Source organism: Oryx dammah, unplaced genomic scaffold (genome assembly GCF_014754425.2).
Source record: "Oryx dammah isolate SB20612 unplaced genomic scaffold, SCBI_Odam_1.1 HiC_scaffold_16, whole genome shotgun sequence".
NCBI classification, from domain to species: Eukaryota; Metazoa; Chordata; class Mammalia; order Artiodactyla; family Bovidae; genus Oryx; species Oryx dammah.
The window spans coordinates 63,391,305-63,407,016 of NW_024070200.1; the positions used below are offsets into that span (position 1 = coordinate 63,391,305).

Here is a 15,712-nt window from a genome sequence, read left to right on the forward strand (position 1 = left end):
GAATCTGCCTGCAATGCAGGAGACCTGGGTTTGATACCTGGGTCAAGAAGATCCCCCAGAAAAGGTAATTGCAACCCACTCCAGTATTCTTGCCTGGAGAATTCCATGGACAGAGGAGTCTGGCAGACTACAGTCCATGGGGCTGCAAAGAGTTGGAAACTACTGAGTGGCTAACGCTTCTACTACTTTAGATGGCTCAGGCTGCTATAAAGTTGCCAAAGGCTGAGTGCCTTAAATAGCAGACATTTCTTTCTCACTCCAGGGGCCAGGAAGTCCAGGATGAGGTGCTGGCAGGTTCTGTTCTCGGCAAGTACCCACCTCCTGGTTGTAGACGCTACCTTCTCATCGTGTCCTCGTGTGGGAGAGAGGATTGAGCTCTCTGTCTCTTCTCAGTTCAGTTCAGTTTCAGTCACTCAGTCATGTCTGACTCTTTGCGACCCCATGAATCGCAGCACGCCAGGCCTTCCTGTCCATCACCAATCCCGGAGTTCACTCAAACTCACATCCATCGAGTCTGTGATGCCATCCAGCCATCTCATCCTCAGCCGTCCCCTTCTCCTCCTGCCCCCAATCCCTCCCAGCATCAGAGTCTTTTCCAATGAGTCAACTCTTCAAATGAGGTGGCCAAAGTACTGGAGTTTCAGTTTTAGTATCATTCCTTCCAAAGAAATCCCAGGGTTGATCTCCTTCAGAATGGACTGGTTGGATCTCCTTACAGTCCAAGGGATTCTCAAGAGTCTTCTCCAGCACCACAGTTCAAAAGCATCACTTCTTTGGTGCTTAGCTTTCTTCACAGTCCAACTCTCACATCCATACATGACTACTGGAAAAACCATAACCTTGACTAGACGGACCTTAGTCGGCAAAGTAATATCTCTGCTTTTGAATATGCTGTCTAGGTTGGTCATAACTTTCCTTCCAAGGAGTAAGCGTCATTTAATTTCATGGCTGCAGTCACCATCTGCAGTGATTTTGGAGCCCAAAAAAATAAAGTCTGACTCTGTTTCCACTGTTTCCCCGTCTATTTCCCATGAAGTGATGGGACCGGATGCCATGATCTTTGTTTTCTGAATGTTGAGCTTTAAGCCAACTTTTTCACTCTCCTCTTTCACTTTCATCAAGAGGCTTTTTAGTTCCTCTTCACTTTCTGCCATAAGGGTGGTGTCATCTGCATATCTGAGGTTATTGATATTTCTCTGGGCAATCTTGATTCCAGCTTGTGCTTCCTCCAGCCCAGCGTTTCTCACAATGGACTCTGCATACAAGTTAAATAAGCAGGGTGACAATATACAGCCTGATGTACTCCTTTTCCTATTTGGAACCAGTCTGTTGTTCCATGTCCAGTTCTAACTGTTGCTACCTGACCTGCATATACAGTTACTTTTAGCCTCTTTATTTTCTTTGTATTTCATAGTTCTGAGAGACATTGGTCTAGGTGCAAGCATTGCAGAACTACAGTAAAGGGTCCCAGGTCCCAGCCTGTCTCAGTTAGGCTTCCCATGACAAATGAACCAATTCCGCAACACTCCGGCCAGCAGTAAATTTAGAGCTTGTTAAATTTTTGAGTATATCAGGTAGACATAACATGATATCTTATGAATAGTTGTATCTTTTATTTCTAAAGATAATCACACTGTTATACGTGTGATTGCCCTCTGTCCAGCCTGCTTGTAGGTATAACTGCCCATGCCCCTTTTATTAGCAAAAATTCATTTCAGGGATTTGGTGAAAATATCCACAGAGAAGTTTCCTATTAGTGCTGGGAGGCTTTGCTGGTGTGAGAAACGTGCAGCCTGCGCGGCTAGAGATCTGCTCCGTGTGAGCCGTGAGCCAGGCCTCTGGCCAAGGCCACCTCTGTCTTTGCTTTCGTTTCTGATGCTGGTCTGATGGCCCAGCCTGATGGAGCTGAGCCCCAGCCATCTGGAGTCGGTGAGGAATTACTGCTGAGGGTCACCCCGGGGGTCATGTTGCCCTCCACACACCCAACCTCTGCCTCTTCCCTGAAGAAGTAAAGGGTTGGATTTCACTGTAATGCGACCCAGAGATGAAAAGTGCTGCTGAGGCTAAAACCCTAGAGGGACAGCTGACAAAGAAAGAAGCATCCTTCTCGCTGAAGGCTGGTGAGCCCAGGACTGTGGCGGACGGGCCCCCGCAGTGCCAGGAGGGTGTCCGCTCCAGGGAGGGACAGCCCCTGACCCCAGGATTTGGCCACACAGGGGTTCAAGGGACAGTGGCACAGGAAGGCTATTGAACAATTATGACCAGGTCAGTCGCAGCCTAGAATTTACTCTTTATTCTGCTGTGAACTCTGGGTTTTTAGATATATTTTTACTTTTTGCTACTCCATTGATGCAGGTGAATGTAATTTTTCTTTTAAAGCATGTATTCATGTAAATGGTAGTGTCTTTTCTAGGATACACAGGGGATGCCAGAGATTTTTGAATCAAGAAAGAACATTGTCTTCTGTCATGCATGCTTTCCTTGATGGGGATGAGAGAATTAAGCAGTAGTATAATAAATATATATATGTAAGAGACAAACTGATTTAGAATTGATGTGAATTTAAAGTCACTTTCATACTACCTCTCCATTGTCCTAGATTCACAGAAAAATAAAAAAGCAGTAAAGAGAGAATTTTAGTTTGACTATGGGTCAGGAGGAATGATTTAATAAATACTGTTCTAGAAGGAAAGGTAAGAATACCTCATTAGGATATAAAGCCAGAACAGATTCAGAATCAGCAGACAACGGAGGACTAAATGGGGAAGGCCACAATGAACCGTTAGTGTAAGTAGCATGGCTTGTATCACCAGATATCATTCTGTAACATTTGTGAAATTCCATTTCATTGCTTTCCCAAAATAAAAGAGGAAGAATAATTCCTGTTCATTTTCCTATAGTCAAAATAACTTATTTTTCTAAAACCTGAATTACAGAAATAATATTTAGAGGTTGAGTTATTGGCAACTAAAACCATTTATCCTATAAATGTCAGAATATGTAAAACATACAGTGTTACTGAAAGTATTTTTTTTTGTAAATAGATTATTAACTTGAAAGTGATTACCAAAGGCTAAATGGTGGTCTGGTTTCATATGTTTTAAAATATTTTTAATAAATACTTTTTCACATAATGAACTTTCATTTACTGCCCATGTCCAGCATATTTAAATACCAGGCCTTATAGATATTAACATTTATCACCCACCCACTCCAGTGTTCTTGCTTGGAGAATCCCAGGGACGGGGGACCCTGGTGGGCTGCCGTCTATGGGGTCGCACAGAGTCGGACACGACTGAAGCAACTTAGCAGCAGCAGCAGCAGAAGTATGTTCACTTGTCATCATCACAGCTTATTGGAAATATTTCTTGTATTCTTGAGTAAGTCTGTGTGCTAAATCCATAATGCTAGTCATCCACTACATTTATAGCTTTCCTTCACTAGTTCCTGCTTCTACTTACTTCTGGTTGTCTCTTTCCCAAAAACAAATGAGCAACACTAATCAAACCTTAAAAATTAAAAAAAAAAAAAAAACTACGCTAATGGCTTCCCCGTCTCCTTTTTTTAAAGTTATCTTCTTTACTAAGCATATTAACTTTATCTTAAAAGCAAGTAGGATGCCGGTTGATATATATATGGAATTTTCATTGTTATCTAGGAAAATACACCCATTGTAATAGAGAACAAAAAGGATTTAAAAAAATTTTGACACTGAATCATTCTAATGTTCTACTATTAATTTCCTCCTAGTTTAGTTCTCTGCTACATTAATATTATATTGAAATAGATAGATAGAAATAGATTGAATAGAACATATTTAATATATTGAAATAGATTCAATATATTGAATATGTTTGGGGGTTGTATTTGAGTATGAATTTTAAATATGTATGAATAAAATATTTAGAACTGTGATGTTTTACTGTATTAAAGAATATAATTATGGAAATGTTTGATTAATGGGCAAAAATAATCAAATAATCTCAGATAGTATAAATAAATTATCTTGCTCTAAGTTTAAATCAAAGGTCACCAATTCTCAATATAAAAGTTTAGTAGTATTTTTGTAAAAATAAAATTACTATTCAGTTCAGTTCAGTCGCTCAGTCATGTCTGACTCTTTGTGACCCCCTGAATTGAAGCATGCCAGGCCTCCCTGTCCATCACTATCTCCCGGAGTTCACTCAAACTCATGTCCATCGAGTCGGTGATGCCATCTAGCCATCTCATCCTCTGTCGTCCCCATTTCCTCCTGCCCTCAATCCCTCCCAGCATCAGGGTCTTTTCCAATGAGTCAGCTCTTCGCATGAGGTGGCCAAAGTACTGGAGTTTCAGCTTCAGCATCATAAAATTACTATTAAAGTACATATATTTACCTTTAACAAAAGACATTTCATGGTGGGGAAGAGGGTTTCTGCCTTACATGATGTATCTCTGTACTATTTAATTTTTTTTCCAATGAGAATGTGTTCTTTTATTACTTATTTGATTTCTTTAAAATTTTAAATTAAGTCATATGATTCCATTACAGAGACTTTAGGAAATAAAGAAAAATATTTTCTAATCCTATCTAATTCCCCTCAGCCCATCATTAATACTTTGCATTTTGGTCTTTTTTAATTTAAATAAATGTTCACCCTTCTCTTTACAATTTCAGGAAATTAAATGAAGTTGGCAGATTAAATTAAAGGCATATGCATTAATTGATATTTTCCCATAATGTCCTTCCAACAGTTTGTTTGGACCAGAACCCCCAGCTCTTGTGTCAGTGACAGTGGACATGTGTTGTCCATGTAACTTAAGAAAATCAGATTCAAACTGAAAAAACCACAGCATTAAAAACAAATATATATATAAATAGAACTAAGCAGAGTGTTTCTAATTACGTCATTTATTCCACATCAGTTCAGTTCAGTTCAGTCGCTCAGTCTTGTCCGACTCTTGGCGACCCCATGAATGGCAGCACGCCAGGCCTCCCTGTCCATCACCAACTCCCGGAGTTCACTCAGGCTCACGTCCATCGAGTCAGTGATGCCGTCCAGCCATCTCATCCTCTGTTGTCCCCTTCTCCTCCTGCCCCCAATCCCTTCCAGCATCAGAGTCTTTTCCAATGAGTCAACTCTTCAAATGAGGTGGCCAAAGTGTTGGAGTTTCAGCTTTAACACCATTCCTTCCAAAGAAATCCCAGGGCTGATCTCCTTCAGAATGGACTGGTTGGATCTCCTTGCAGTCCAAAGGACTCTCAAGAGTCTTCTCTAACACCACAGTTCAAAAGCATCAATTCTTCGGCGCTCAGCTTTCTTCACAGTCCAACTCTCACATCCATACATGACCACAGGAAAAACCATAGCCTTGACTAGACGGACCTTAGTCAGCAAAGTAATGCCTCTGCTTTTGAATATACTATCTAGGTTGGTCATAACTTTCCTTCCAAGGAGTGAGCGTCTTTTAATCTCATGGCTGCATTCACCATCTGCAGTGATTGTGGAGCCCCCAAAATAAAAGTCCGACACTGTTTCCACTGTTTCCCCATTTATTTCCCATGAAGTGATGGGACCAGATGCCATGATCTTCGTTTTCTGAATGTTGAGCTTTAACACTGAATGATTTAAAAATCAAGTTAAAGTAAAACCACCCTTGTAATTTCATGTGCATCCCATGTCCTAGGTTCCACCTTGGCAGTGTTGCCTAACTTGGGTGTAAAGGTGAAGTTTCTATTTATGTTCCTAAGGTGAACAGAAGAGGTTACTTTATTCCTAATCTGAAGAGAAGTTACTTTATGCCTTTGCACACACCTGTCTTTTATGGAGCTAAGGGGGATGTTTAGTTCTGAAAGATGAGCAGTGACGTGACTAAGTACCCCTTCTGATGGATGACGCTGCTGTGTATTCTGCCTTCTTGCCCCGCCAAAGGCTTCTCCCCCGAGTGGCTTCCCTCCTTCTCCCTGCCTGTGGGGCTCAAGTGTCTCAGGGTCTCTGATTATTAATAATTAATGAGGATTCTATTTTATATGGTAGTAAATTTTACATCTTTTACAGGATAGTATTTTACACGGCACTGTATATATCAGTGCCACTTTCTCAAATAGATGGCTAGTGGGAGGATGCTATATAACATAGAGAGCCAAGCCTGGCACTCTGTGATGACCTAGAGGGGTGGGTGGGAGGGAGAACTAAGAGGGAGGGGATATATATATGTGTGTGTGTGTATATATATATATTTAGTTATTACTGATTCACATTGTTATATGGCAGAAAACAACATGATATTGTAAAGCAATTATCTTCTAATTAAAAATAAAAAGAAATGACATAAGATGGTAATTCCAATTAAAAGAGATAAATGAGAGAAATAAGAAATGGTAGATAAAAGGTAACTACAAATATAAAAACAATAATAGATAATGAGGATTGTTAGTGTGTGTTGAGACGTGAGGCTGCCTTGAATTGTGAGTGTTTAGCCACATCTGACTCTTTGCGGTCCCATGGACAGTAGTAGGCTCCTCTGTCCGTGGGATTTTCCAAGCAAGAATACTGGAGTGGGGTGCCATTTTCTTTTCCAGGTAATCTTCCCAATATCCTGCATCTCTTTTGTCTCCAGCTCTGGCAGGCAGATTCTATACCACTAGCGCCACCTGGGAAGCTGCCTAACGTGTAAGCTCTTTTCTGATTCCTCTATCTAAAAATACACAGCCAAAACTCCAGTAAACTCCCTTTAAACACAGCAGTCTTGCATTCATGTTTCGGGAAGGGTGCAGATTGTGAGTGATGCTCCTGAAATCCACTTAACGTGGGTTTTCAGAATGGCTGTCTTGGAAATAGTCATGGCTTAGAGTGAGCTACAAAGACTCTGAATGGTATCAAGGACCTTTACGGTAAGCAGTTTCTCTTTCCCTTTCTCCCCAAGCAGGATTTTTCTGCACTGGTGGTGGAACTTGTTCAGTATGCCATATGGCAGGCCTTGCATTTAGGGTACGTTATTCTGATTTACTTCTCCCAAGACTTTGTTGTGAAAAGTTTTGAACATACAGTAAAACTGAAAGAATTGAACTATGTATGTCCATATACCCACCACCTAAATTCTACCATTAACACTTTCTGAAATTACTCTCATTTCTATCCATCTCTCTGTTCTTCTGTCCATCTATCAATCTGTTATTATTAATGCATCTCAAATTAAGTTGGAAATATCTGTACTTTTCACCCTCAAATACTTTAGTATTCATTTTATTCACTATAGTTTAATATTGTTTGTAATTTTTAGATAAAATTTATATAAAGAAAATGTACATATCTTCATTGGACTATTTGATAAGTTTTGACAAAAACCAGCACCTGTATACTGAAAAGGTCACCAAGATATGGAACCATGCCCCAACGATTTCCTGGTGCCCCTTTTCTGGTACACTTCATGCCTACCCTCAGGAACCACTGTTCTGATTTTTTCCCCACCATGGATCAGGACAGCATATAAATGGGATCATTTTATGAAGTCATTCTTTCATTCAGCTGTGTGTTTTTAAATTCCCATCAATCATTTAATGGATCAGCAGTTTATTCCTTTTGATTGCTGAGTAGTCACTATACTGTGGGAGTTATTTATTGAATTCCTTTTGATGAACACCTTTACAGTTTGAAAATACCATGAATGGCATTTAATATAGACATTATTGGATATAGTTTTAGACATATTTCCTTGGGTAAATATCTAAGAATAGAATAAGGGAGTCACAGGATAGGTGTGTACTTAGTTTCGTAAGGAACCACTAGACTTGTTTCCAAAGTGTTTGTACAATTTTAGACGCAACCAATAAGGTATGAGTGTTCTGGTTTCTCCATATCCTCACCAAGTATTGTCAGTCTTTTTAAATTTTATCCCATTTAAATGACTTTTGTGGGATTGTAGTGGTGTTTAATTTTTATTTCCCTGATGACTAATGATATTGAGCTTTTTGAATCTCTTCTGCTATTCAAATCTTTGCTTGTTTTTAACTAGATTGTTTGTCCTTTATTACCAAGTTATAGGAGTTCTTCCTGTTTTCTGAATACTATTCATTTTTTGGGTGTATGTTTTGCAAATATTTTCTTCCAGTATGTAACTTGCCTACGCATTGTCAAATGGTAAATAGTTTTTAAATGGTAGATCAACTTTCTGATGAGCATAAGTTTTAAATTTTGTTGAAGTCTAATTAGTGATTTTTTCCTTTTATGTTTATTACTCTCTGTGTCCCATCTAAGAAAGCTTTGCTTACTCTGAAGTCATAAAAATGTCCTCCTGTGATATTTTTTCCTAGAAGTACTACGGTTTTAACCTTTATGTTTAAATCCATGATCCATTTCAAAGTAATTTTTGTGTGTGGTGAGAAGTAGGAGTCAGAGTCCCTTTTTATTTAATGATGTCCAGTGTCCCAGCACGATTTATTGAAAAAATTTTTGCTTTTCTCATTGTGTTGGCACCCTTATCAAAAATTAATTGGATGTACAAGTATGAGTCTATTTCCCAACAGAAAGTTGAGAAGCTATTCTGTTCCACAGATAAATTTGTATATACTAGTAGCACACTGCTTTGATTATTATGTAGTTTTATGTAAGACTTGAAATCAAGTGGTGTAGATCCTCCAACTCTTATTTTTCAAGATTGTTTCGGGTAACTCCTTTGAATTTTTGAACAAATTTGAGGATCAGGTTGTCAATTTTATCCCCCTCAAATCCTATTGGAATTATGGTTGGGATTATATTGAATCTATAGATAAAACTGGAGAGAATTGAGACTTAATAATATTGATTGTTTTAATCCATGAACATGAGATGTCTTTCCATTTGTATAGGTCTTATTTAACTTCTCTCAGCAATGTTTATAGTTTTCAGGGTATAGATCTTATCCATCATTTTAAAAATTTATTTCTAAACATGTAATTTTTATCCTATTGTAAATAGATTTTGAAAAAGACTTTGTTCCAAATGTTAGCTGCTGTAATGTGATTTGCTTTTGTGATGTGAATGTTTGGAAGGCAACCTTCCTCATCATTTACATTTTTACATGAAAAAAAAAGCCTGTTTTTTTCATCTCTTCAAAGAGATGGAGTGGGGTTAGCCCCAGCCTAAGAGCTGGTGAATCAAACACCAGTCACTGTTTGCCTCTTACAAGCTGTGTGAACTTGGCCCAAGAATGATTTTCGAATTCTGTCCCCATTTCTGCTGCCACTTAACACAATCAAAATGTAACTACTCATTCATTGCAGTCTTTTCTGTGATAGAGACAGAACTTTAGACTGTGGTTCAGTAACACATTTGCAAATCTAGTAGGAACCTTGAATTTTCTTCCCAGAGAAATGTGCGCACACATGCACACACACATACATGCACAATTTTCTGTGCAACTTTAGGATGGGCAGGAAGTCTCTGAAGCCTTCTGGGATCTGCAGACTGCTAATTATAAAGCCGGTCTAGAGTGGGAGCTCCAAGGGCTGACTGGTTTCACGTCTGCATCTTCAGACCCTGCAAGTATGGAGTGAGGGCTGCCATTCTAAATCCCATGCCTTTGTGGCATTTTCCAGGCAGAGAGGGTCTAGATTTCCTCACGCTCAGGTTTTGACTTGCCTTTCTTCCTCCACGGGATACCGTATCCCTCTGAGGGACATAGCGGTGGGGCAGTTTGGTGGTGTTGTTGGTGAGGCCAGACTGCCAGGCAGCTGCCCTGGGGGACCTGAACCCACTCTCCGGGCATTGTCTCACTCCAGAATCTTCCAGCCTCCCCACGCTTTCACCTCTGGCTCCATGCAGGAAGTGCCTCCACAGGGGGCAGGTGCTGAAGTTGGCTGTGCTGGGTGAGAGTGGCAGCATTTCAGAGCAACCCTCTCTGGCTAAAGCACATCCTGCTCTCCTCTCTGGTGGTTCCCATAAGCAGCACTGGCGGTGGAGATGATGTTGTGTGTGCCTCTGTTCACCCAGGTGCTGGGGACATGGGCAGCAAACTCTCCATGCCAGGCAGTGAGCCCATAGTGCAGAGCCCCAGGACGGAAGGCATTCATGCTGCATACAGGCGAGGAGACGTCAGCAGAGCTCAGCATCTGCTCCGAGAAGCCTGTGACGAGAGCACATCCCAGCTGGAAAAGGTAAGGTCTAGGCCAGCCCTTCTGGCCAGATCTGGGGACCCAGGTTGAGTGAAGGTTACCACGAAAATTATTTTCTTGTTATCATTATAATAATGGGGCTATTTCCTGGGTTCTGAATTCCTTGTTTCTTATGTAAACCTCCTGGTGTCAGTCCTTTCGAGTGGACTGCTCAGCTTGTCAGGTAAGCACGCTGCACCATCATTCCCAGGGGCAGGAAGGGGTCACAGAAAGGAAAAGGACAAAATTGACAATCGAGGGTTTAACCTAATATAGTCTTTTATACTTTCTTCCACTATAAAATAGCACATGTGCAAACTGAAAAATTTAAAAACATATAAAAGTAAAGGGAAAAAGAACCAAAATTAATCATCCAAACAATGCCACTGAGCATTTTTGGTATACTCTGTTCCGAGTTGCTGATCTGAACATTCGTTTTTTTGTTTCTATTGTTTCTAATATAGATAGAGTCTTATTTATGTATAGTTTTGCATACTGCTTTCTCTTACCTAATATTATATGAACCATTTTCTGTATGACTATAGATTCCTTATGTGCATCACCTTCAGTGGGTACATGACATTTCATCTGGTAGAGACACTCTCATTTATCTGGCTATTCCTTTTGGTTAGATATTTGGATTGTTTCTAATTTTTTATTACTTTAAATAATACTACACTGAATGTTTTTTGCCTGATTGTTTTCTTATTGTCAGCTATTTTCTTCACTTAGGTAGATTTGCAAAAATTGAGAATGTGGGTAAGAGCCTTTTTAAAATTTGGAAACATATGCCAAACTTTTTTCCAAAAGCTTGTAGAGATCAACCCTCTTGCTGGCCTACAGCTTGGGAAGATCATTGCAATGTTCTGGTCCTTGTGGGAAATTCTTATTGGCTGTAAACCAGGAGAGCACTTTATTGATGTTTTGTGTGCAATACTTTGATTAGCACAGGTTTAAGGTCTTCATTTAATTAATAGTTGGAAATAGCTCAGTTACTAAACCTCCAGCCTGTTCTCAAAGTTGTAAGATAATTTTGGGGGGAAAATGGTCAAGTTCAGTGTGCTTGATAATTATTGAGAAGACAGCATTTTTGGAAGATTCTCCAAGCAAGGCTTCAGCAGTATGTGAACCAAGAACTTCCAGATGTCCAAGCTGGATTTAGACAAGGCAGAGGAACCAGAGATCAAATTGCCAACATCTGTTGGATCATAGAAAAAGCAAGAGAATTCCAGAAAAACATCTCCATTGACTATGCCAAAGCCTTTGACTGTGTGGATCACAGCAAACTGGAAAATTCTTAAAAAGATGGGAATGCCAGACCACCTGACCTGCCTCCTGAGAAATCAGTATGTAGGTCAAGAAGTAAGAGTTAGCACTGAACATGGAACAACAGACTGGTTCCAAATCAGGAAAAGGAGTATGTCAAGGCTATATTTTGTCACCCTGCTTATTTAACTTATATGCAGAGTACATCATTAGAAACACTGGGCTGGATGAAGCACGGGCTGGAATCAAGATTGCCAGGAGAAATGTCAATAACCTCAGATAGGCAGATGATACCACACTTATGGCTAAAAGTGAAGGGGAACTAAGAGCCTTCTGATGAATGTGAAAGAGGAGAATGAAAAAGTTTGCTTTAAACTCAACATTCAAAAAACTAAAGTTATGGCATCTGCTCCCATCACTTCATGGCAAATAGATGGGGAAACAATGGAAACAGTGACAGACTATTTTCTTGGGCTCCAAAATCACTGCAGATAGTGACTGTAGCCATGAAATTAAAAGACACTTGCTCCTTGGAAGAAAAGTTATGACCAACCTAGAGACATTAAAAGGTAGAGACATTACTTTGCCAACAAAGGTCCATCTAGTCAAAGCTATGGTTTTTCCAGTAGTCATGTACTAATGGGAGAGTTGGACTGTGAAGAAAGCTGAGTGCTGAAGAACTGATGCTTTTGAACTGTGGTGTTGGAGAAGACTCTTGAGAGTCCCTTGGACTGCAAGGAGATCAAACCATTCAATTCAAAATGCAGTAAGTCCTGAATCATTCATTGGAAAGACTGATATTGAAGCTGAAGCTCCAATACTGTGGCCACCTGATGCAAAGAGTTGACTCATTGGAAAAGACCTGCTGCTGGGAAAGATTGAAGGCAGGAGAGGAGAAGGGGACAACAGAGGATGAGATGGTTGGATGGCATGAGCAACTCAATGGATATGAGTTTGAGCAAGCTCCAGGAGTTGGTGATGGACAGGGAAGTCTGACGTGCTGCAGTCCATGAGGTCACAAAGAGTCGGATGTAACTGAGTGACTGAACTGAACTGAGCATTTTTGATTCCTCCCATTATGAATTCACAGTGTGTGTGGTCAAAACCTCTCTTCTTATGGGAGAACTGGAGCAGGTCAAAGTTGTTGGCCCATCGTTTGTGGCCTGGGGATTGTAAGTGGGGACTCAAGAAGCAACAGTCCAAAGTGTTACCCACAGAGCAGTCGCACTGCCTGGGACCTTTTCCCAAATGGAACTCCAGACTGCCGTCACACAGAACTTCCCTTTGAACCTGCACCTCTTACATCTCTTGTATTGGCAGGCAGTTTCTTTACCACTAGCACCACCTGGGAAGGCATGTTTAAGTCCAGACATCAGCAAATTCAGCTTCATGGTGTATATACGATTGCTCTCCTCTGCTGTTTCTTTTTTTTCCCTTTTAATGTGTATTGAAAGTAGACTAGATAATTCTCTAATAAATATTTGTATCGTTAATTTGTATATAATGAGGATATATATATATAACTATATAATATAATTTGTTAACAAATCTGAACCTGAGATGAGAGTGAAAACTTTTGGCAGAACAATGATGCTGTTCCAAAGAAATAGAATATGAGACACTTAGAAGGTCAAGTTTTCTAGAAGTAGCATTAAAAAACTAAACAAAAACAGGTAAACGTTTCTTAATGCTTAATTTTTAAAATTCTGATAGTATTATAACACATTTACAGAAGACTTGAAAAATGCAGAACAAAGTTACATATAGTTCTAATATGTATTACAATTTTTTAAGTAGATAAATTAAGGTTTTTCGTTGGAATTTCAAAATAAATCAAACCCTCAAAAGTTAATAGAATAACTGGACATGAAAGTAGAAGGATATAGTAGACCTGAAAAGCACTGTGAATCAATTCAACATTATTAAGATGTATACAGTTGTCACACAACGCAGGGTACAAGTTCTAGTGAAGTTGCCACAGACCATAAACCAGAAGACACTGGAACATATCCAGGGGTGTAAAACAAAGGGCAAAACTTTCATGGTCAAAGGTATTGAAGTCATACAGAGTCTGTTCTCTTATCACTGTGCACTTATGTTAGAAATCAATATCAAAAGCTATTTGAAAATAACCCACATATTTTCAAGTGTAATGTGACAGTTACCAAGAGACTTCGCATTAAAAAACCTCAAGAAGGTTAAAAGAGAAAACACAGAAGGTGATTGCAGTGAAGAAAGAATTTAAATGAGAAGCCAATATCAAAATGAGAAATTAGCATCAAGGATACTTTAAAAACTCCATGTATTTGGAAAATAAATGTTCCCTTTTAAATGATGGGTGTATCTAAGAAACCATAATAAGGAAAATTAGAAAATATTTGTAGCAGATTAAAAATGAAAGACTTTATCAGAACCTGTTGCATGTAGCGGAAACCGCTCAATGCAACTAAACACAATGTGCAATCTTGAAAACACATAAGGAACAGTGGAGGGTCTCCTGTGAGGGTGTGGGTTAGCAGTGGCTTGCCACAGGGACAGAGGCATCGGCAGCAGCAGTTCTGGGAGGTGCCCCTTGGCAAGCGAGCCCTCTTGGAAGTGGTTATTAACCCTGCCATTGAGCCTGTAGACTCCAGGGCTGAGTCACCTCAGGCCAAACAGCTAATAGGGAGGGAGCCCCACCCATCAGCAGATTACAGTGTTACTGAGCATGACCCTGCACACCAGGAAAAGACCCAGTTTTTTCCCATACCAGTCCTTCCCAACAGCCTCATCCACCAGAGGACAGACAGAAGAAGCAAGAACTGCAATCCTAGAGGCTCCAAAACATAAACCACAGCCACAGAAATTTAATCAAAATGAAAAGGCAGACAATTATCTCCCAGATGAAAGAACAAGATGAAACCTCAGAAAAACAACTACATGAAGTGGAGATAAGCAACATTCCAGAAAAAGGATTCAAAATAATAATAGCACAGATGAGTTCAGTTCAGTCCTCAGTCACGTCCTACTCTTTGTGACCCCATGGACTGCAGCACGCCAGGCATCCCTGTCCATCACCAACTCCCGGAGCTTGCTCAAACTCACGTCCATCAAGTCAGTGATGGACACCCAACCATCTCATCCTCTGTCGTCTCCGTTTCCTCCTGCCTTCAGTCTTTCCCAGCAGCAGGATCTTTTCAAATGAGCCAGTTCTTCGCATCAGGTGGCCAAAGTATTGGAGTTTCAGCTTCAGCATCAGTCCTTCTGATGAATATCCAGGACTGATCGCCATTTTTTTGGTATAGTTCTTCCGTGTATTCTTGCCACCTCTTCTTAATATCGTCTGCTTCTGTTAGGTCCATACCATTTCTGTCCTTTATCGAGCCCATCTTTGCATGAAATGTTCCCTTGGTATCTGTAATTTTCTTGAAGAGATCTATAGTCTTTTCCATTCTGTTGTTTTCCTCAATTTCTTTGCATTCATCGCTGAAGAAGGCTTTCTTATCTCTTCTTGCTATTCTTTGGAACTCTGCATTCAGATGCTTGTCTTTCCTTTTCTCCTTTGCTTTTTGCCTCTCTCCTTTTCACAGCTATTTGAAAGGCCTCCCCAGACAGCCATTTTGCTTTTTTGCATTTCTTTTCCATGGGGATGGTCTTGATCCCTGTCTCCTGTACAATGTCACGAACCTCATTCCATAGTTCATCAGGCGCTCTCTCTATCAGATCTAGGCCCTTAAATCTATTTCTCACTTGCACTGTATAATCATAAGGGATTTGATTTAGGTCATACCTGAATGGTCTAGCGGTTTTCCCTACTTTCTTCAATTTGAGTCTGAATTTGGCAATAAGGAGTTCATGATCTGAGCCACAGTCAGCTCCTGGTCTTGTTTTTGTTGACTGTACAGAGCTTCTCCATCTTTGGCTGCAAAGAATAGAATCAATCTGATTTTGGTGTTGACCATCTGGTGATGTCCATGTGTAGAGTCTTCTCTTGTGTTGTTGGAAGAGGGTGTTTGCTATGACCAGTGCATTTTCTTGGCAAAACTCTATTAGTCTTTGCCCTGCTTCATTCCGCATTCCAAGGCCAAATTTGCCTGTTACTCCAGGTGTTTCTTGACTTCCTACTTTTGCATTCCAGTCCCCTATAATGAAAAGGACATCTTTTTTGGGTGTTAGTTCTAAAAGGTAAGAAATGTATTCTTCCATGTGGAAGAACTATACAAAAAAGATCTTCATGACCCAGATAATCATGATGATGTGATCCCTAATCTAGAGCCAGATATCTTGGAATGTGAAGTCCAGTGGGCCTTAGAAAGCATCACTACGAACAAAGCTAGTGGAGGTGATGGAATTCCA

The 15,712-nt window shown here is 40.1% G+C and overlaps 1 protein-coding gene across 1 annotated transcript in view; it reads left to right on the plus strand.

Moving 5' to 3' along the window:
* The window catches only part of LRRK1 (leucine rich repeat kinase 1), a 135,957-nt gene that overhangs the window by 30,028 nt on the left and 90,217 nt on the right, over positions 1–15,712 (plus strand). Inside the window, exon 2 of the mRNA XM_040257040.1 lies at positions 9,951–10,114. Within this exon, the coding sequence (XP_040112974.1) occupies positions 9,951–10,114 (164 nt within the window). The remainder of the gene's footprint in view (positions 1–9,950; positions 10,115–15,712) is intronic.